Source organism: Sminthopsis crassicaudata, chromosome 2 (assembly GCF_048593235.1).
Source record: "Sminthopsis crassicaudata isolate SCR6 chromosome 2, ASM4859323v1, whole genome shotgun sequence".
NCBI lineage: Eukaryota > Metazoa > Chordata > Mammalia > Dasyuromorphia > Dasyuridae > Sminthopsis > Sminthopsis crassicaudata.
This window is the reverse complement of record NC_133618.1, coordinates 151,570,862-151,594,890: the sequence shown is the minus strand read 5'-3', so window position 1 is coordinate 151,594,890 and position 24,029 is coordinate 151,570,862. Positions and strand designations below refer to the sequence as shown.

At 31.4% G+C, this 24,029-nt stretch overlaps 1 protein-coding gene across 3 annotated transcripts in view; it reads right to left on the bottom strand.

Annotated features, from left to right (window-relative positions):
* Window positions 1-906: 906 nt before the first annotated feature.
* The window catches only part of ZC3H6 (zinc finger CCCH-type containing 6), a 68,687-nt gene continuing 45,564 nt past the window's right edge, over window positions 907-24,029 (bottom strand). For all 3 annotated transcript variants that reach the window (XM_074287692.1, XM_074287694.1, XM_074287693.1), the window contains exons 6-12: window positions 21,317-21,433; window positions 20,827-20,938; window positions 19,551-19,660; window positions 14,877-15,130; window positions 11,283-11,794; window positions 5,067-5,300; window positions 907-3,350 (exon numbers count right to left, since the gene is read on the bottom strand). In XM_074287692.1, coding sequence (XP_074143793.1) covers window positions 1,852-3,350; window positions 5,067-5,300; window positions 11,283-11,794; window positions 14,877-15,130; window positions 19,551-19,660; window positions 20,827-20,938; window positions 21,317-21,433 — 2,838 coding nt within the window. In that variant the 3' untranslated portion in view covers window positions 907-1,851. The remainder of the gene's footprint in view (window positions 3,351-5,066; window positions 5,301-11,282; window positions 11,795-14,876; window positions 15,131-19,550; window positions 19,661-20,826; window positions 20,939-21,316; window positions 21,434-24,029) is intronic.

Sequence of the window (24,029 nt, the reverse complement as noted above, 5' to 3'; positions counted from 1 at the left end):
TTTTTATTAGACAATTGTTTCCTTAGTTAAGAAAGCAGAATTTATATTATGATGACTACTGTTGTTATGACTTTTTCTTTAAACCAAAAAGACCTGTCCATGGCTATTAAGCAATTAAAAGAGAATCAGTAGGCAATCACATTTACATCTTAGTATAGTACCTCTCTTCCCATTAAAAAAAATTCTTATCATGAAATAGACATACATTTGCTATTCTAACTGAAACTCAGTTTCAGTATAAATGTAATAGGTCAAATAATAACAAATAATGAATAAAAAGTAAGGAGTGTACATGCATTAATAGTAATATTAAGTCTTATGCTATTATCTGAGTATCTAGGTACAAAGGTGACAGGTTCCCACAGAAACAATTAGGATGTAATTTTAAAAATTACTTAGCAAAAGTGGTCATATTTATTTGAAGACCAATTTCTAGGCTAAGTTTAAAAATCCTAACTTTTACTTTCATTATGTTTTATAATGAAATGCTCCTCTCAAAGTTACCTACTGAATTTGCTATCAGCAAACACTATCATATATCTTTAGCTCAGGATATATGAGTATCAGTGTAATACTTATTTTCTGAGTTCTAAACACTATGTGCATGACAAAATTTGAAACAAATAGGCTAGCCATTATTTGTACACTATAATAAATACACAAGAATACGAGGTTTTATAAAAATACAATTTCTAATCAATTTAGGAGATTTACAAACCATGAGAACATTAAATACTCAAACACAAGATAGTCCCTTTTACGGTAGAATGCCCATTGGGCTAAATTTAAAAGAGGTTCTTTTCTGGTAGTTGTGTATAGTTGATTATATCAGTAATCTCTGTATAAGATCGGTTCAGGTAGTTTCTATTTTCCAAGAGTTATAAGTAAAAATACGGTACCTGGTCATTGAGAACATTATCAGTTTAATAGTCACTAATGGACTCCCACTATATCTTTTTAAAATTTTGTTAAAAATGCTGAAGACACGATGAATACAAGTACTGCAGTAACATCAATACAAAAAAGCAATACAAATTAAGCTGCTGAATACAAAAATACATTGAAATACATAAACACCACAATGTAACCTATAGCACTAATTCAGAATTGTTTTATGTGGAAAATTAAATAAAAAGTTTTGTATTAGACAACTTAGATATTCTCACCTTTTAACAACATTTTAGTTACAGACTTCACAATTTTTATATACAGTATAGAAGAAAATACTTTGAAAAGATAAGACATTTTGAATGCTTTAGTAGTTGATATAGTTATCATTTACACAAAAATATTGACAGCATGAATAAAAGTGATGTCTGTACATCAACTGCTCTAAAAATGAGGATTAAGCTTTTTTTTTTTTTTTAACTTCATTTGTTTATCTTTCAGTTTTAGCAGGTTTGGCCTGATAAATTCAGAAGATCTTAGTCTGAAATATTTATTGTAAAGTAATGTACATTGTATTGCTCAAAACTATACATCATACAAAAGTGGTAATTATTTGTCTAAACATTGATTATGAAAGACAGCTTGTACATATACAGGTTGAGTGCCCAGTTCTTCATGATGTTTTATTTACAATGAAAAGTGCTTTTATCAGCTCTAACGTGATACATCTGTTTCTATAAGTCAATTATTACAGTCTCCCTGAAGTTGAAAAAGTATGTAGAAAATACCACATCTTTGCAAACACTAGAGCATATAACTGCATGTGGTTCTGGAATTAGCAGCTGAAAAAGTGTTGATAATTATAATTTAAAAATAAATAAAGCATAGAGGTAAACCAGTTACAAAACAGCAGAGAACTGCAATAGTCGCAACAGTAAAAAGAATTTTTTAATAAAGCAATTGCTAACAAAATGGTGAAGCTGTTGGATCAAAAGTTTTAAAAACATCCTTCAGGGATTTATCATCTGAATCTCCATTTGGATCATTATCTGGTGCTTGATTCACCTGTCCCAGCTGTCTTGTCTGTCTTGGATCACTGTACTGTGGTCTTATTAATCCTGTTAAAGCCTGGATTGGAAGGTTGTGCACTGCCGGTGCAGTACTGGGTTGTGGGGGCCCAGGTTTAACCTGAGTCTTAATAGTATTATTCTGTTTATCCAACTGTGGATCAACTGCCCCATCTGTAGTCTTTTCCAAATTTGGAGTGGTCTTTTGAAAAGCTTCTGAAGGAGAAGGCTCAATTTTGCCATTGTTTTGTAAGCCACTGATTTTTTTCTGGTTCTCTCCATTCTCTCCTAAAGAAAGTGGTGTTGAATCTGATAAAGACAATGAACCATGTTCCCTTGGGTCATACAAACTAATGCCACTAAGTATAGAACTTGGTGTTCCTAGTCTAACACCAGTTGAAGCTGAGAGTTTAGGAGCATATGGAGGAAGAGAGTCAGACTCAGATTTATTACTTACTGCCCCTGAAGTCTGTGATGAACCAGGACTAGGTCTGGCCAAACGTGGATCAAATTTTGATGGATGAGGATCCTTTGCAATCCCATGATGAGAGTCTGTACTGGACAGCCTATGAAGTCTAGGATCAATATTTTTTTGCAACCTAGGATCCCCTAATTTATTTCCTGGGCAATGGGTTTCTCCAGGTTGGTCCAAATATCCACTTCTTGTAGTATTATTTTTGGCTTTTGCTGCTAATCTTGGATCAGCTGGCACTGTACTCTGATGAAGATCACTGTTTATGTTACGTAATTTATTTAGTCTCTGGTCAGCTATAAGTGGTGGAAGAGGTAAATTAATTGATGAAATGGGGTCAGGTTTAGGTAAGGGTACTGGAAGTAAATCCTCAGGAGCCCATACAATGTATTTTGCAAAGTTTGGTTTGGTCAAGATAATATCCATCTTAATATGGCTGAATTGTCTAAGCTGAGACCTTGGATCTTGTAATGTTATACCAGGTAAAGATTCCAAAGGTATTAGGAAAGCTTTTTCTCTCAGCTCTCTTTCTGTTTCTTCTTCTTCTTCATCTACTCCTTTTTGTTTGACTTTAGCCCCAGAATTTGTATGGTGTAAATCAAATTTTCCTCCACTAATACAAGGGCTTGGGTGACTACTTTCGTTAAGTTTTAATTTCCTGGGATCTCGGGCAAGTCTAGGATCAAAAGGAGCAGAATCAGGTTTTCTAACACTTTGTCTTGGGACAGCCCTAAGTCTAGGATCAACAATTTGGTTTCCTGTATTTTTGTCTTTAGCAAGTCTTGGATCAGTAGGAGTACCAAGTTCTGTGGAATGTTGTTGATTCCTTAAAGTCTCTGTTTGTTTCTGTAAAGTTTTCAATATTGATTTGACACTACTTCCCTCTTCTTCTTCACTACTGGAATACCAGTTAACATTATCATCTAAAAGCAAACAAAATTCAAAAAAAGGTCACATTTAAATTTAAAATTTCAAAAACACATATGGTCTTTATAATAACATTCTCTGAAACCTGAGCTAACAATGAGGGAAATGAAAAAATAGAAGCTAGAATAAGATACTCTTTTGGACTAGAATATCATACACATATACACGTATGTGTGTGCACACATACACACACAGAGTGGTTGCACAGTTGCTAACTGCAGTACCAGAGTCAATGACTTCTTTAAAGTAATGTATTGTCAAAATCAAATAGAAATGGAGGCCAATAAACTGTACATAAGGATGTCTTTGAGTGCATATTATATATCAACATTATCTAGATTTAAATAATTGAAAATATAGTAATTGTTCATGGTTAGAAAAGGCCAATATAATTTTACACACATTGATTTACATATCAATACCATTCCAATTAAATTATCAAAAATTACTTTAATGAATTAGAAAAATAATAATAAAATTCATTTGGAAAAACAAAAAAAAAATCTAGAATATCAAAGGAAACAATGGGGAAAAAAGTGTAAAGAAAGGAGATTTAAAAGGACCAGATCTTAAACTGTATTACAAGGAAATAATTATCAAAACTATCTGGCACTGGCTAAGAAATCTAAAGACATGTCAATGAAATAGATATATTATTTATAGCAGCAAGTAAATATAATAACCTTCTACTTGACAAGTGTAAGAATTTATGTCTTTAGGACAGGAATTCATTATTTGGTAAAAATTGTTGAGAAAACTAGAAAGCAGTATGGCAGAAGTGAAAATGGACCAGTATCTCACAGCATTTATTAAGATAAGGTCAAAACGAATTCTTGACCTAGCTATATAGATAGATTTTACAAGAAAATTAGAAGAATATATAGGATTTTAATAAGCTTGTTTATTTTTTTTACCCTATAGTAGATTGGAAGCCATAATTTAGAAGGTGGGGACAAAGAAAAACATTATAAATATGTACATGAACAACTATGAGAAGTGATTACAATTAAGTTCTGACAAATTCTGAAGTGTTTTCCACCAAAAAAGGTCAATTTTTCAAACTAAAAGGGTTAATCAGCTATTCAAAAAAATTCACTTACATGAAGGTTCTCCAACTCTTATTATTTCAAACAATAATATTTCCCAAATATTCAACAAAGCAGTACAGATTATATAATATGTTCATTACTCCAGAAAATGAGATATACAAACACACTACTATTACAATCTAAATACCAAATTAGTACTTAGAACTTTGTTCAACAGTTTTTTCTGCAACTGGAGATCCATTTACATTTTCAGATTAACTGCACTATTTTGAAGGGGAATAGAAGTTAAATGCCTATTTCTTCACATTGATCTTGAAGTTTTTTGCTTCAACTCTGATTCATTTAATACTGGGCCTACACTCTGCTCTTCAGCCATATTAAGTACATTACTTTGGTCATACAATCATTGATCCTTACTATATGATCATCCCAATCATCCAATTACTTTTTACAATTATCTGTTTTTGTCATTTTAGTGTCTGCTCAAAGAGTTCATAATTGTGGCAATAAATGGAACATATGGTGGGGCAGAGAGTAGTGGACTGGCAGTGCTAGAGTTAAGCTGAGTAGGGGAATCCTGGATAAACAGAACTAAAAAAAATTGACTTAGATCACTCTACTCACAGAGCATAATAGGTAACATTGTATTGTTTTGGATATTACCTTCTTCTTTGCTTAATGTCCTTTGAGACTGGTGACCAATTGGTTCTCCATCCTCTTGATGTTTCTGACTAAGTCTTACAAAGAGGGCTTTCTGCATTGCAGGAAGGAAATCTGGTACATTTATAGCAGTTTTATGGCCTGATGTGTTGATACAATCTGATTCATTTCCACTGTTTAATGAATCTTGAGCCATGTGAGGTTGATGTTCAGCAAATTCACCATGCCACATTCCATCTATATGTATTCAACAACAACAACAACAAAAACAAATACTGGATAACAAAAAAATCTCACTGGATAATAATCATCTTTACAATCCATCTTTTATGGATTCCCCAGCAAAAAGTGAATTTGTATAAGAAAATATTCATCTAATCTCAAGCTTGAAGGTATAATTTTATCAAATTATTAAAAACAACCAAAAAAGCATTTACAAGTTTATCATGTCAATTAATGCTTATAAATAAATTTCAAAGGCATTTACTTTAAAATATAATTTTACCTAGCTTTAATAGAGAGATCTTTAAGATTACTAAAAGGAAGACAAACTCTAATAAACTGAAATACCCCTCCATTGTAAGAAAAAGAAAAAATGGTTAAGCAAAAACATATAATGTAGTGATCGCATCTGACACTGCAAAAATCTGTCTCCATGTTCCCTCATTTTATTATCTGTTTTCTAGGACCAAGATAGAATACTATAATTAATCAATATTGGACTTCCTTTTAGATTTCTTTTCACTTGTACTCTTTAATTCAACAAATACTTACTAAATTCCCACTGTGTATGAAGAATTGGGATAAGCACTGAGGATATAATGATTGAAAAAAAAAAGTTCTTGCTTTTGACAAGCTTATAGTCTGTTTTCATTATAATCATTATGCAGATTGTTTTTCAGTTTCAAATCATACAAATCTTCCTATGTTTCTCTTAATTCCTCATATTTCTTAATGAATAATAACAATTTAGTATTCATATACTACAGTTTGTTTAACCATTCTCTAGTTTTTGGGAGCACTAACATTTTTCCAGTTCCTTGTTTTCACAAAAATATTTTAATAGTCACTCTCATTTTTCATTTTGTTGGACAAAGTAAAATTATTTAATGAACATTACAGTGTAATTGGTCCATATCTATTTGAATACTTTTGGTATATTTTAGTCATTTTTAATGCAGCCTAAAAATCAAGGTCACTAGCCTCATTTTGTCTCTCTTGCCATTCATTTCCTCATTTCATTCCCTTTAGTCTCTCTTAGGAATGAAAGGAATGGATTTATACATTTCTTTACTTAATGGGCCCAGTGCTATTGAATGCTACCCAGTACTATTCCCAGGACTCCTTCACTAACACCACGGCCAATGTTGGTTGCCACCATTTGTGGCAGTTATACTTAAAGGTAAATAGGGCTTGGTAAGGTAACCTTGAGAAGCACTGAGTTTGTGGCAGCAGAAGACAGATGCAGTAAATCACAAGCCCAAAATGTCAGCCTTATTCTTACCTTTTTGGATTGTTCTGAATAAAGTACTATTAAATGCTGAATGACTATTTTGTGACAATCAAATGCTCAAGTATACAAGCATTGTTCTGGAGGCAGCTAAGTAGCAGTGGATAGAATGTTAGGCCTCAAGTCAGAAAATCTGAGTTCATATATGATCCCAGATACTCACCAGCCATGTGACCCTAGGCAAGTCACTTACCCTCTGCCTGCCTCAGTCTCTTCTATGATAAATGAGATAACAATATCCTTTATCTCTCAGCACTTTGTGAGGATCGAATGATATAATATTTGTAAAATATTGAGCATTGCATTTGGCACATAGTAGGTGCTTAATGCTTGTTCTCTCCCTGCTTCCTAAAAGTTATCAAATCAAATGGAAATAGAACATACATCACCAATCTATGTAGATGAGTGATCTTATCAACTTGGCTACTTGTTCTACTGTCAATTCTGACCCAAAGTCATGTACGACTTCTCATTCTGGACAATTCTTATTAGTGTTCTCCCTAAAGATTCTATCTAATATGTTGTGGGCCTTTTTATAGGTTATTTTACATTTTGTTGGTTCTATAATTGAACTTTATCTGTTATCCCTTACTATATGAGTATCCCTATGAGTGAATAGAATATTGGACTTAGTGTCAAGAAAATCCCATGTTCAAATCCTGACTTAGACACTCACTAGCTTTGTCCCAGTCCTGTAGCTTTACAACTCAAGAATCATTCTGGTCTCCTACTTGCTCTCACAGGCCCATGTCAATGTAATGCCAAGGCCCTTTGATTTCACATTTGCAACATCTCTTGAATATGTCCATTTCTCTACTTTGACACAAACCTCATTCTAGTAAAAGTTCTTTTGATTATTGGAATACTTTGCTGAAGGGTATGTCTACCTCAGTCTATCTACCTTCCATTTAGCTGTCAAAGTAAATTTCCTAAGATGCAAGTCTGAACATGTCAACCCACAACTCAAAAAATTCTAGTGGGTCCTTATTGCCTCCAGTATCAAATACAAAGTTATCTGTGTGACATTCAAACCCCTTCATAACAAAGCCCCTTTTACCTTTTCTTTATGCCTACTCTCCCAGTGACACTGGACTCTTGGCTGTTCCACCAACAAAACACTCCATCTCTGGGGAATTTTTTTTTCCTTGCTGTTCTCCTCATGTCTGTAATGCTCTTCCTTCTCATTTCTACTCACTGACTTTTTTGACTTCCTTTAAGTCTCAACTAAAATCTCAATTTTTACTAGAGCCTTATTTAATCTCTCTTAATTCTGGTGTCTTCCCTCTGTTAATTAATTCCCATTTATTCTGTATATAACTTGCTTTGTTTATATTTATCTGAATATTGTCTTCCTCATTAGGCTGTAAGCTTCTTGAGGACAGAGACTGTCTTTTGCACAGAACCTGATGCTAAATTTATTATTTGATTGTGACCTTGCGTGAGTTGCTTACTCTCTCTGATGTCTAAGGTCTCATACTTATAAATACATGATTATTTTACAATTATACATTTCCTATGTGTTGTGAACAGGTCATTAGTGGAATTATACTGTAGCCTATTTAAACAAATCATGCATCTCTACATTGCCTTTTTGTATTACAAATAATTTTCATACTTAGGATATTGTGATGTCCTAAGATTCACAAACATACAACATCATGTTAAAAAAAAGTGTTGAAAAAGATATTCTTTGGGGGGCAGGAAAAAGCTTGGGATTATTAAAATTATTGTATAAATTCCTAAATAAAATTCAGCCTATTTTCTTCTTCAATTCATTTGTGAATTATTTATCTGTTTATCACTGTTTATTTGCAGTGCCTGTCCTGGATGTGTGCTAGTTATTGGACAACAGGCCCATGGTCTGGATAACATATTTTTTGTGATAGTGCTTAGACCTTTGGTGATATAGCTTCATGACATATCTTTCTACCTTGCTTGATGTTATTAACAAGTGGATTATAGAAGAGTTATTTCTGTGGTTATATTCAGCAAGGAAACTTATAAGATTTTAGTTAATACAAGCATTATAGATCCCTTATTGGAAGAGATTTTAAGACAGCATGTTGTTTTACTAAGTCAAATTGTGTGTGTGTGTGTGTATGTGTGTGTGTGTGTGTGTGTGTGTCTATCTGTCTCTGTCTCTCTCTCTCTAAAGGTAATCAAATTCACATGGTTTTTTTTTTTTTTTTTAATTATCGACAAGGGAAAGCAGCATAGAAAATGTACTTGTTAAATTTGCAGATTACTCAATGTTGGGAGGGATAATTAACAATGGATTATAAGTTCAGAATTAAAAAAAATCTCTACAGACAAATAGTAGTTTAAATTGAAAAAGTATGAAATTTAATTAGAATAAATATAATGTTTTAGATTTAGATTATGCTAATACAAAATGGAACAGGTTTGGCTAAGATATTTTTTTAAAAAGAGAGAAGGATTTTAATGGACTATTTAACTCAATATATTCAGAAACCAAGAAAGTTAATGCTATTTAAAATCATACTAAGAGAATCATAGTTTCTGTGTATAAGGGAGTAAAAGTTCATCTGTGATACATATCTATCAACAAACAATTACTAAGAACATGTTTCAGGCACTATGCTTTGGGGATACAAAAAGAGGTAAAAGATATTCTTTGTATTCAAAGTACTTACAATCTAAACAAAAAGTTATGGCATCAAGAAAAATGGGGTTGAAGTTTTGCATCTAGCATACAGTACTGGAGTAATCATGGGCAAGTTACTTAATGTCTTATTGCCTTATTCTAAGTGGCAAATAGATCATTCACCTTCAGCTGCGGAGAAGACTTTCCCATATTGATAATGTCACAGTTCTAAAACCCTCCAAATATCCAACCAAGAAAAAAAATCCCATTGTACTCTTTTTGACCAGATCATATCCAAGGTCTTGGATATAACATAAAATATTTATATGTTATTATATCTAATATATTAATTATATATTATCACATTACATGATAGATTTATATTATATCTATTATATATTGTTATATGATTGTTACATATTTATCATATATATGTGGGTGTGTTTATATATATATGTACATATGTATGTATGTATGTATATATCATGTCTGCATTATGTTTCCCTCATTAAACTGAATTTTCTTAAGAGCTGGGACTATCTTGTTTGTTTTTAGCTTTCTTTGTATTCTGGCACTTTGCACAGTGCCTCTTACATAAAATATACTTAATAAATGCTAGCTGACTAATTATCCTTGTCTTTTTCCATTTCTCATTTTTCAGTATCAATGTCTTGTGTCAGGAAGTCAGGTTGTTGTGTTATTTATTTGCAGTCTTCATTTTTTTTAACCCTTTCTTCAAATCTGGAATTGATTTTTATTTTGTTCTAATTATAATATAATAATTATATGTGGTGAGATATCACATATATAACTGATTTTGAAATAACTCATAATTGATAGAAACCAATCTTTTTTCTATCATTTATAAGACATGGTAAATTTCACTGTTTTATTGATGCTCCAGAGTGCTCAATATATTTTGCATTTGTTGACTCTCTTCATGAAGACAAACATGGTACTTCTGAGCAGCCTATGAACTTTGGTCTCTTTCATTTTAAACATCTGAATCATATTTTAGAATATATTTTCATTGCCTTACCATCAAAGTAACAGTGTTAGATGATATATTTGACATTTCATCTATTTTATCTCAATCAACACTTAAATTCTAATAATATTAACTAATTCTAATAATATTAATGAAGAATACCCGATGTCCACAATCAAATGAAGCAAAAGTCATTTTGAAGAAAATATAGTGGAAAAGGCACTATGTTTGGAGTATGACTTAGGTGCAAACCGCAGCTCTGTTATTAATTGCTTTTATGAACTTAGGCAAGTAGCTTAAATCCCTTTGTGCTTCACTCTCCCTCAACTATCAAAAACCAGATAATCTCAAAGATTTCTTCTTGTCTTAGATTTATAATTCTGTGAGATATTGAAATAAATTTTTGTCATAAGAATAATTAATCCAAGTGTCAGAAAAATGTTTATTTTCCCATTCATGAATTATTCAAATTTCACTATTCATCATTCAATTAAAAATTAATTTAAATAATAAAACATTAATTTTGCCAAAATTTGAAATAAAAACGTTAAACTGCGTTTTGACTGTGATGTCTTCATTTACTGACAGGCCTTTACTGTTAAAAATAATTTTCAATGTAATTTATTTCCCAAGAAATATTACCTAGTCAAGAAATACTTAAGTATTTAATTCTTCTGCACACACCAAGAAGATGACAATTTATTATATTCATAATTCTCAAGTGTTTACAAGCTGCACAAATATATTTTAAAATAATTTTCATTTTTCTGGTGCAACTGTACAAAATATGTAGAATAAATAGAATGTGCCATATTTGTCCTATTCTATTGTTCTGCTGATACTTCACTGATAAGACCTCCCATGTATATAACTAAGTCACTGCTGAAAGTAAGCAATAAAAAGCTTGATTGTTCTCCCCTAAATTTATGCAATAGTTCTCTGATACATGCTACAAAACCATATAATTGACTTTACAAAAATCAAATTTTTGCTATATATTTCTATCTAAAATTGTTCTTAAGGATACAACTTATTTATTATTCAGCATCACATTTGCAAAATTATCTTGAAATGATAAATAAGGAACCAAGCACAGAATTTCAAAAATAAACTTACCGCCGGAGTTATTGGCTGCCTGAAAATTATGTACAGCTTGATGTGAATAATAATTATCATAGAATTCAGCTGGGTTTTGTAAGGATTCATAGTTGGCATTGAGCTGCATTTCACTGGGACCTTGCTGGTAAGATGGACCTGAAGAACAGTGATTTTCCATAGCGATGTTCATCATATGTCCCTGGACTCCTATAGAGTTATAGGAACCGCTCATCCCAGGTGGTGTCAAAGGTGGGCCTGGTTGAATGGGTCCTCCAGCTTGATTATGAGACCCTAAAAATCCAGGTGGGCCAGGTTGCAATGGTGGGCTGTGTGGCATTGGTGGACCAGGAGGACCTGTACATTGGTGGTGTCCAGGAGAACCTGGATGCATTGCAGGACCATTGTGTCCCTGAGACATGTTAGGACCAGGACTTGGACTTGACCCTGAATTGTACATATTCTGAGGATGTGAGTTGTTTCCCTGAAACTGTGGTCCTGGTGGTGAGGCACTGTTATAAAATGCTGGTGGCCTGTAAAAAGAAAATATTTTAATGTTTTTCTTAACTTAAATTTTGAGAAAAAATGTAAATATCTAAATGAATATTTGTAATTGCTTTCTACCAAAGACAAAAACTGTAAATATTACCTATTAAGTTTTTTAAAGTATTAATTTTACTTAACATTTTACATAATTTTTTTGTATTGTGTTTCTTATTTCTACTTTTCTCAGTTCCTAGTGATAATGTTGCTTCCTTATTCTTGGTTTAGTTCTGTCTTGCTTACCAATGTTATTCCACAATTTGATTAATTCTAAATGTTTTCAAAAGTTATTTTTCCTGGTTTGTACTGTAATATACCATCAATGTATATATTACATTGCTTATCATAATATGAAAATTATAGCATTTTTTCTTAATATTTTCTCCAGTGAACAATGCAGTATAAAACAAATTCTCTATTACTAATTTAGTATCAAATTTGCCTCTGATGTCTGTGAAATTTTTAAAAAAGGTCTTCCTTATTTACCCATAGGTGATATCCTGAAGAGAGATATGACAATGTTTATTATAATTATACTAATAATAACACTGGGAAGTTTATAAATTATCCCACATATATTTTTCCATTTGAGCCTCACAATAACTCAGTAAAATAGGCATTTACAAGGTGTTATTCTCATTTTTACAAAGTTTAAAATGGACTTTGAAATGTTAAGTGACCTGCCTATGGTCATATGATTTTCAAAGTTGAAATTTAAGCCCCAGTTTTCATAATTCCAAATCTTGCATTATATCCACTAAAATATAACATTTTTTTAGTTCTCCTCATTCTTACTGTATCTCTTCCTACCAAAAAAATAATTTAGTGGTGGTGATACAGAGGACATCTCCACTAATTTTTTATAGAAATATACCATCACATAGTCAAACTTAATACATAATTATTCTAAAAATAGAATCACAATTAGTACAAAAGGGCTAAAATTATTCTCTTAATCTCATTTTTTTCCCATTAAGATTTTGAGCCAAAATTGGGGACATTTCAAGTTGGTTCTTTATTTTCTTTAAGATATTTCAGGAAATCAAAACATTTGGTCATTTCTTTTAGTCAAACATTACTGATGCTAATTAAGCATACTATTCAACCTTCAGCAATAATGTTTCAAAAACGGAAGAAATACTAGATATCTTTTATAATGTGCAAAATTGGTAGAGTCTCTTCAATTTAATTTAATATCAATGCCACTATGCAGAAGAGATACAAAGTTTAAATAATTCATGATCCTTTGGGGAAGGCATTTTGGTATAACAGAAAAAGCACTGGGTTAGGAGTTACAACTTAATTAAGTCTTTATTTATCTACTTTATGTTAGGCAAATAGTTTAACTTCTTTCACCCTCAGTTGTTTTTATCAGTAAAATATAATTTTATCCACATTATATTTTTTAAGCCTTTCAGGGGTTATCTCCTGATAATGAGAAGCTCTATAGTTATTAATTAATTATTCTTTACATCTCTCATTTGGGTTATAGAATAAACAAGGAGATGAGGAATTTCACTGGTTGTTCACATTATCAAATAGCCAACCTATCATTCTGGTATTTCTTGAATTCATTGAGATGGATTAACAGTAAATTCATATTAATAATTAAAGAATATGGGATAAGCTTAGTAGTTATAAGTATGTTTGATATGTTCAGTTATAATAATTGCTATCTATTGGTTTAAGTAGTCACATGTTTTGGTCCAAAAGAACAGCAATGTACATGGTACTTTGGGATCCACTGTTGTTTAATCTTCCCTCTATTTCTTCAGAAGCAGTCTGGAGAAGAGGAAAATGGGAGCATTTAGTAATTCCTGAATGCCACAGAGCCAATTATTAGGGCATGTAAGATCAAAGGTAGCTAACAGCTGATTCCTTTATTACCTTTTGAAAATGTTAAACTTATGAAACAGTTCCCAAAGGGAAGGAAATTATCTATGATCTTTTAAAAAATATCATAGAGACTAATGCAGGAAATTTGGCAAATCCAAGGTTGACCCTTTTCCCAATCCTGATAATAATTGAATAAAAACTTCTCATTACACAAAGAAATTTAGGCACTAGCCTCAATGGTTATTTTGAGGCTATTGAAGCTTAGAAATATTTTGAGAATATCATGGAAGAAAAAGATTGCTGGTTAGATGAAAATAATAAAAATTATCCACAATTAAGCAATATTTTACAAAGTACTTTCCTTACAATTCTGTAACAATCAGAGGACTTTGGTTCAAATTCTAGTCCTCCTACTTATTTCCTGTGTGTAACTGGCAAAATTATAACCTTTCTAGGTTCCAGAGATGTTAAATGTACAATCAGGATGTTGGACTCAGATGATCTCTAAGATCTCTTTCAGTTCTAAATGCTATATAACATCAGTAGCCAGATAATCAAAATAGCATAGTAATTTTGGAAATGAAGAAACTGAAATTCAAGAGAGATTAGGTGGCTTGCTTGAGAGCTGATATGTGACTCTAAATTCTTTGACTCCAAGTTTAGGTCTCTGAAGCAATGATTAACAATTGTAACTCTCAGAGCCTGGTATACTTCTTGAGTATTATAACTTTTAAGGGTGACCTCAAACTCTTTTCTGGTATCACATTGGAGAAGTATAAATAATGGTGACAGAAAAAAATTTAGATTTTGGCAAGGTGCTAGACTCAGATGATGTCCTGAAATGGGGAAGGTTGAAGAAAAGGTAAAAGAAAAGCCACCCTTCATATTGTCAGATCTTGGAAAGGCACATTTGCAATTTCATGAAAAAGAGGTTTCATCTCTTTTAAAACGTCTGTTATCTTCCAAGTTAGCACTTCTACATACAAATCACAGGAGAAATGGTGTAGGAAAGACTAGACAAAACAAAATCAAGGCTGAAAACAAAAGGAAAAAAAACATTCATTAAAATGAAAAAAAAAAAAAAACAAAAGTAGCAACTAACTATATAACATTTATTTAATTAACTATTAAGTATAGGTATCATATGGAGAGGAGAGAAAGAGGTTTTGTTTTATATAAGAATCAGATCTTTGTTTGAAACTAAAGAATCTTGCTATGATTGGAATTCTGACTTACTTCTTCCCAATCTTGTGTGCTAAATCCACAGTAGGTTTTACAACTATTTCAAAGAGAGATGGAATTTTCTTAAATTCATCAGGAAGATCTGCTTGAAAATTATCTTCTGATTCTGAAAATGAAAAATGCTCTGGTGGGGTTGGCAAAAGGCCAACTCCTGGAGGTGGTTTAGGAAGAGGAGCAATGCCACGTCTTCTGAGTTCTTCCAATTCTCTTTCATCTTCATTTTGTGGTTCCTCTTCAGTATTTAGTACCTAAAAGAAAATTACCTTATTATTTCTGGGTAAATGAATCTACCATGAAAACAAATTCCTTGCTTCATCCTACCTTTTTAGTCTTCTTCTTACATCTTATTCATTGCCATCTCTAATAAAAATTTTCCATGCTTCCTACTGTCTTAATTAATAAAATATAAACTCCTGATACTAGAATCTAATGCCCTCCACAATCTAGTTCAAAATTACCCAGTCTTATCTCATATTGTCATTCTTTATATCATTTATATGCCAACCAATAAGGGTTATTCTGCCCTCCTCTACTCTTATTCTTCTCACTTTCATTTCCACTGTTTTGTAGTATATGTTAAAGTCCTTTCCTTTCTTCAAGACTCAAGTTAGATGCTTCTTTGAAGCTTTTGTTGACTTCCCTATCTCTGTTCCTTCCTGAAATTTCTTATAGTATTTTATATGGGCTTTGAATTTATGTTGCTTACCATGGTACTACATTTATTTGTGTACTTTCTTTTTATACAACTGTATTGTAAGAAATTTGAGAGCAGGGGTTATGCTATATTTATCAAGGTACTCCAATTATGTAGAACAATATCTTGTTCACTGTAGGTACTTAAAATATATTGACAGAAATGATATACAAATATTATTGATTAATTCCTGTCTATTTCAGTTTGTTTTTAAGTCTCGGAAACATGACCTTATTTAGACCTCTAGCTCTCTAATCATCTAAAAATGTTGGATCTTTTTCACTAAATACCTAATAGATACACAATCCAATGGAACTTTAAGTAATGATAATGGCAATAATGCACACATATAAATATTTCCCCTCAATCAATGAAATAGTAGCAGATATCCAATTATTTTAATTTTGCAGATAATAAAGTTAACATTGACACAAAACCAGTAATAATGATGGCAATTCTTTAAATCATGTTTCCAGAATAAATAATTAATTTTGTATGCACCAGAGGGTTGAGGACTATAATGCACATCATATCTTAAGATATACAATGTTTGACATTATGAAATTTAAATGAAGAACTGAAGAACTGAAAATTTCCAATTCTCTCTTAAAAGAATTTTCCTGGAAAAATAAACAATTTAATTTACAAGAATTCTCTTAAAACAATCTAGAGTTTTTATTAAACTATCAATGAAAACATAATAAATTTGGACCAAATTCAGTTGAATTTAACTGAACAAATATTCATTGCATACCTATTCTGTGCAAGGCATTCTGGGAATAAAATGATGAAAAAGAGACTCTTTTACCTTATGGAACTTATATTCTACTGGGGGAATTTGATATACACATAGATAAATAAATACAAAATTATTTAATGAATAAAAGAACACAACTAGGGGATGATAAAATACTTCCATGAAAAGTGACAACTAAATGTGTTTAATCAGCTTAATCATTTAAGATATTTAATGATTCTAAAAGATAGAGAAAAGAGGAAGTACATTTCAGGGATGAGAATAATCCTAAGCAAAAATACAAAGGGAGAAGAGAGAATGTCAAGTTCAGGGAAATGGTAGTTTAGTTAGAATATAGGTGAAAGAAAGTGATATAAAATAAGAATGGAAAAGAAAGTTAAAAAGCCAGATTATAGAGATACTTAAAATCCAGGATGAGGAATCTATTACTTTATTTTAAAGGCCGTTAGAAATCATGGAGATTTTTTGAATAGAGGTTAATGACATAGTCAAACCTGTATATTAGAAAAATTATTCTGGCAACTTTGTGGATAATGAATTAGAGACTGAAATCAGGAAAACCAATTAGGAGACTTTAGGATTACTCTGTCAGAAGACTAGATAATCAGGAGGATATTAATCTTCAAAAGAAATAATTTGGAGGTGGAGTGGACATATGGGAAGGAAAAAAAAGTTTTGTTTTTGAAATGTCATAGGGAAATGTAAGAGAAAATGTTCTGTGATTAAGGTTGGGAATAGATCATAGTTGGACAGAGATATTTGGAAATCATTTGTGTAAAGATGATAACCTATGGGAGTGAGTGAGATCATTAAGCAAAAGGTCATGTGGAGGGAAAGAACAATTGTGTAGGGGGTGTTTCACACTCGGAAATAAACAATGATTTAGAAAAAGGAGAAGAAATAAGAATGAATGGTCAGAAAGGTAGGAAGAAATCAATGGTATGGAAGCCAATGGAGGAAAGAGGATTCTGAAAAAAAATTATGTTTAACTGTCAGAAAATGGTAGAGGTCAGGGGGATGAAAATAGAAAAGTAGTTAAGTGGCCATTAGTAGCTTCTGAGGGAGGAATTTCCAAAAAGCAATAGAATCAGAAGCAGAATGTGGAGGCAATACATATAGTCTTTTCCCATGAAACCACCAATAAATAAACATGTATTATTTATTAAGACCCTACTATGTGCAGGTATTATGCTAAACACTGGGGATACAGAAAGAGGCAAAAGATAATTTCTGCCCTTGATCCAATGGGAAAGCTCATAATTCAATGGAAGAGACAATAAGCAAATATATAGAGAGCAAGATATCTACAGGATAAATAGAAAATTATTAACACAGGGAAGCTGAGAAAGTCTTCCTGCAGAAATTGTTTTAGCTGAAATTTAAAAGAAGTCAGGGAAGACAGTAGGCAGAGCTGAGGAGGGAGGGTATTTTGGGGATGAGAGACAACCAGAAAAAATTGCCCAGAGAGGAGTGAGTGTTTTGTTGGTAGAATATCCAAGAGACCAGAGTTACTGGATCAAAGAGAACATGGCAATGAATAAGGTGTAAGAAGAAGAATAAAAAAGTAGGATGAAGCAAGGTTACAAAGAGCTCTGAATGCCAAGCAAAGGACTCTGTATTTGATCCTGGAAGCAGTAGGGAGTTACTGGAGATAACTGAGGAGGAAGGTGACATGGTCAGAGTTGTGTTTTTTAGGAAAATCACTTTGGTCGCTGAATAGGAGGATAGATTAAAGTGGTATAAGATTTGAAACAGGCAGACCATCAGTAGATATTAAATAGCCTCTACATGAGGTGATGAGGGTCTGTAGTAGAATGGTAGCAAAGTCAGAAAAGGAAAGGCAGCATATTTGAGACACTAAAAAGGTGAAATCAACAGGCTTTGGAAACAGCTTGACTATGAGGGGGTGAGAGGAATCCAGAATGATACCTAGGTAGTAAGCATGAGAATCTACAGTAATAGAAAAGGTAGGAGGAAGGGAAGGTTTAGAGAAGAGGATAATATATTTGATTCTGGACATATTCAGCTTAAGATGTCTACTGAAATTCAGTTTGAGATGTTTGAGAAACAGAGATATGAAATTAGAAATTGGGACAGGATAGGTAGATCTGAGAATCTTCAGCAATTAAAGACATGAAATGAGATTATCAAATAAAGTTGTATAGAAGGAGAAAAGAAAAGGGCCTAGGACTAAGTCCTATGGGAATTTATGGTTAGATGGTATGAATTAAATGAGGATTTAGCAAAGGAGACTAAAAGGGACGGATCAGATAGGTAGGAAAAAAAACGGGAAAGTGGCATCCTGAAAACTTAAAGTGAAAGAGTGAACAACAGTATTGAAGGGTGCAGAGAGGTCGAGAATGAAAATTGAGAAAAGTCCACTGGATTTAACAACTAAGAAATCTATTTAGAGATAAAAATATATATCAGTGAAAGGGAAAAGAAATTTAAGATGATAGTTTTGGTAAGGTGAAATGGAAGCTGTTTTTTTTATTTTAAGATGAGAGATACTGGGGTATGTTTTAAGGAAGGAGCTAGTGTTTAAAAAGAGACTGAAGATGAAAAAGGAGGGAATCATTTATGGCAAAGCTCCTAAAGATGAGAAGCAGGAGGATTAAGGGCACAAGTTAAAGATGGCCTTGGCAAGGAGGAGGACTGCTTCTTCAGAAACCGAAGGAAAGGAGAAAAGGAAAGATGAAGCTATAAAAAGGTGAGAGGAAGCTCAGCAAATAGGAGGCAATTTGTGGGGATATGGAGCATGGGATTGGTGGGAATGTCTTAAGTAGGTACAGAGAATAGATACTTCTAGGTATATAATAGAGAGTAAATAAAAGAAGATTAAATAAATAATAATAAATAACAAAAAATGCTCTACAGAAATATGGGTCAAATTAGCAAATAATGTGAATTAGCTAAGCAAAAAAAAAAAAAAGAAAGAAAGAAAGAAATTTAAAAAAAAAAAGGTGAATTCATTCACCTATCTAAACAGAGAAATTACAATTTTAACCAAAATACTTTTCCCTAGAATTAAAACTATACATTTGTGCTGTTAACATTTGTTAATTTCTCTGTACAGAAAGCAGTAGATTCTTAACAATGCTGTTTGACTAATAAATCACTTTCTTTATAGAAAAATATGTTGCTTAAAAATCAAGAATTTCAGTCAAATCAATTTTTTAGTATATTCCAAGAATTATAGTGTGTACATACTACTTACTTTGTCCAGAAGTTCTTTTGTTTCTTTAGTGAGAGGAGAATGGGAAAATTTACACTTATCTCCTTGATAACATTTTGCTCCCGTATGATAAAATTTGCAAGGAAATTCATGTAAAAATTGTATTAAGGAAGAAATAAAGTTAAAGTCTTCCTATGATATTTTTTACAACTTGTATTTTGCACAGTTTTACTACAATATTACATTTCACTGATTAAAGGAGACTTCTTATTCCTTTGTATTGATTTTTCTGAAATTATAATACCACATATATCCAACTGGGTACCGTTTTGAATTATTTGTTTATTTTTCTTGTTTAATTCTCAGAATGACCAGATAGATAGGAAAGTTATTATTTTGTTGTTTGATATAAGGAGTTTAAGAATGAAAAGTTAACAATTTGGTCAAGGTCACACAGATAATTAAGTGATAAAAACAGAATTTGATCTTATATTTTAAAGCTTCCTCAGTTTAAGTATTTTTTTTTTAAAAAAAGACAACTAAATATATATTTTATCTAGAAGTAATATTTAACTCAGAATTTAGATGTTTCTGTATTTCTAATAAAAACTATTAGAAAACACATTTCTGTAAGATTTTGTTGGCTACTTCATGATTTATAACTATAATTATATATAAAAATACAATAGTTATGACTATAACATTCATTGAAATAGCTTTCACAATCATTAACTAATAAAAAAACTTGCAAAATATGATTTCTAATATTTTTCTTTAACATCCATTTTATTCTGGTATGACTAGAAAAATGCCTTTTTAAATTGAACACAGATTAGATGCAAAAGTGTCATTTTCTATAATAATATAAAGCTTCTTACATGTGAAAAAAAGTTTTCAATACATTTCTATAATTTATGGAAAAGCTAAATGGATTCAATATGTTATAAAGTTACATAACAAATGTTAGGACAATTTTTCTTGGTACAAATAGAAAACTTCCATCAGAACTTTACCTTGATCATTTTAAATAGAAAGGATTCACTGGATCAGAGATTTAGAGCTAAAAAGTCTTTATTAGATTTCTCTCTGAAAGAACTCCTTTTTTTCCTTCTAATCAATAATATTTATGAAATTCAAAATATTCAATTAAATATAAAGGCATTAAATAGTTTATGTAGCATATGCTTCCCAAACCTAGAATCAAACCATTATTAACTATATTCAATTACTTTTTTTTTTTAAAGACGATCTTTCCTCTGCTCCTCATTCATCCCTACCATTCTTAATCTTTTAGTTTTTTCTTTTCAATAAAGGATATTATGCATATAGATGCAATTCTCTCCTTTGGTGCAATATCCTTGTATGTAAAATTTGCAGATTTCCTTTTTTTTCTCCAACTCTGCATCATGATCAAATTTGCACTGGTCTCCCTGTTATTCAAGAGAAAAAAATATCTGAAAATTGAATAACTTAATTGTGACATTATAATAAAATCTTAACAATATTACAATAATCAAGAGTTACTAATACTAAAAAAACTAGTTAAAATATCAAAAAAGAATAGATGGCAATTTATAAAACTAAATTTTATAAACTGCTTTACCTTTACTTTTTGCAAATTATATAAGGTTTAGCATTGTGAAAGGTTAATTAGTTTTACTGCAACAATACAATTGCTACTAAAAATTCCTTAACAGAAAACATTTCTTATAATAAAATGAAAGATTGGCAAGAAAAAGACTTTTAAAATTTAATAGTTATATAGAAATTCAAACAGAAATATAAGTATTTTAAAATGAAATCTTTACCTTAATACATCTTCCCTCAAGAAAATATTTACAAATCTGTTTTCCTTTGTGTTCTACTGTGTGCTGGTTTATGAACTCTTGACTCATATTCACCCATTTTTTAACAGGTTTACCGTCCTATAATTAAAAAAAAATCTATTTAAATCTATAAAAGACATGTTCACTTATTAAACTTTCATTTAAAAAGTTCAATATTTATAACAGTTCTTTACTATAGTGAAACAAAAATCATCAATATGGGAAATTCTGACTACATTTAATTAAGAGAGAAAGAAGTCTCTTGTAATTTGGTTAATTTTAATAGAGTTAATATCAAGAACTCTATTTTAAGGAAGTAATTTGATAGGTTGGTGATCTTATTAATATTGGTATTTTTCTCATCAATACATTCTGAAACTACTTCATACGTTCTTATTCTATTTGACCTTTTGGAATACTCCATCTACTCAACTAGTGTAGTTCTTGCCTCTTATTCTTTTAATAATAATAATAATTATTATTATTATTTGCTGAGGCAGTTAGGGTTAAGTGACTTGCCCAGAGTCACATAGCTAGGAAGTGTTAAGTCACATAGCTAGGAAGTCTTAGGTCAAATTTGAACTCAGGTCCTCCTGACTTTAGGGCTAGTACTTTATTCACTGTGCCACCTAGCTGCCTCCTTAATTATCTTTTGAAAATCAATATGACACATCACATTTTCTTTGTGCTTTACACAATGTCTGGCACATAGTAAAGATTTATTGACTGACTTGACTCAAACTATTAGAGGCAGGTAGGTGACAACATGGAGAGAATGCTGAACTTGTAATCATATAAACTTGAGTTCATATCCAGCCTCTGATATGTACTAGTTGTGGGACCTTAAGCAAGTGATTTAACCTATCTGCTTCAGTTTCCTCATCTATAAAATAAGCAAAATAATATCTCTTACCTCCCTCTAACCACTAATTTAGTTTCCTTATTAGTAAAATGAGACAGAATAGCACCTGCCTTAAAAGGTTATAGTGAGAATCAAATGAAAATATTTGTAAAACACTTTGCAAACCTTAAATATAAATGTTATTATTTCTTGAGCATTTCAACAATATACTTGAAAGCCAACTAATACTCATTATCTATATTTCTATGATTATTTGCAGTATAGAGATTTTATTTTTGAGATCCTATTGTTTTATGGCATACAGTAATACAGAACTGTTCAGAGAATATAGTTGGAGATGGACTTATGAGACACTGAACAACTTGGGACTGAAAGTTACTAAAATTAACTCTGTCAACTCCTTCTCCCAGCTCATTATAGTACTGTAGCACTAGTCATATCTATATAGTTACACACACATACCTACATACATACGCACACACATATATGGTTGATAAAATGTTTGTTTATATCAATATAAGCAAGATGTATTTTTCCAATATAGAAGGCTAATTCTATAGGCTAATTACATTGTGAATTTACTTGGGGAGGGATTTGTAGCATTTAGGGAAATCAATGAAATTAGAAGGATGTTATCTATGAATAGGAAAAATATTTTTGTTAAGACTGGGTAACATAAAATGCTAGAATTGAACTTGGAGGGTATGACTTTAGTTTTGACACTTATTAGTTATTTATGTTATCATGGGTATCTGCCATCACTGATTCAGTTTCCTCACCTATATGTAATAATACCAGAATATCTTTCAGGATTGTTGTAAGTAAAGTCTTTTTTAGATCTTAAGATTTTAATAAATAAGTTATTAATAAAATGACTGCATAGTACATCATTCATGACATGGAGAAAACATATCTCTTCATATTTAATATACTTTTGTACAACATCAAGAAAATAAAAGACATTTAAATGTCTACCAATTGATAAAATATTCAAATGACCACTGAACAAAGTTATTTCTCAAGTTATGTTCATCATGAAGTATTGCATAGTTCAGATATATACACAAGAGGCACATTGCTGAGAAAAGCCCTCGTTTTCTTGTCAAATATTATCTTCATCCTCAAAAATACATTGTAGTTACACTTTTCAGTCAGTTAACTTTTTTTGCTATAAAACTATTACTTCCAAACTTGCCTGTTTCCTTCTTATGTTTTCATCAATAAGATATGCAATGTTTTCAAATACCACTCTCATTTTATAGAGATGAAAAAGCAGGTATGGAGTCAGTAGTTACTGATGTCTTCTAGATATTTTTAAAGCTATAATCTTTTCAATTCTTTTGGAATCTTCTCTTCTTTGAGTTATCTTGAAAATTAATCCATGAGTATCTTTAAAATTTTATTGCATCCGGAATTAATATATTCTTGGTCAATGTACTCGGTTTGGTCTATTTTCTCTTCCCAACTTCATTTTTTCAAATGTCATTGTTATTATTTGGCAATTGATTGAATAGGGAAAGTTAGAATAAGGAGTTGAGAATGGCTCCCAAGGTTACAAACTTGGGTAAGTAGATGGTAGCGTCTATGCCAGTAACAGGGAAGTTAGGAAGAGAAGTAGGCTCAGGGGCAGGAAGGTAATCAGTTTTGGAGATGGCAAATTTGATATGCCTTCAGGACATTGAGGTAAAAATATCCTATAGGTAGTTGGCAATGCAGGCCTAGAGTTTAGGAGAAGGTAATATTCAATATGAAGATCTAGGCATTATCTTCATAGTTATAATAAATCTGTGTGTTGATGACATCAACTGTAGAAAGAATAAAAGAGTGCTAAAG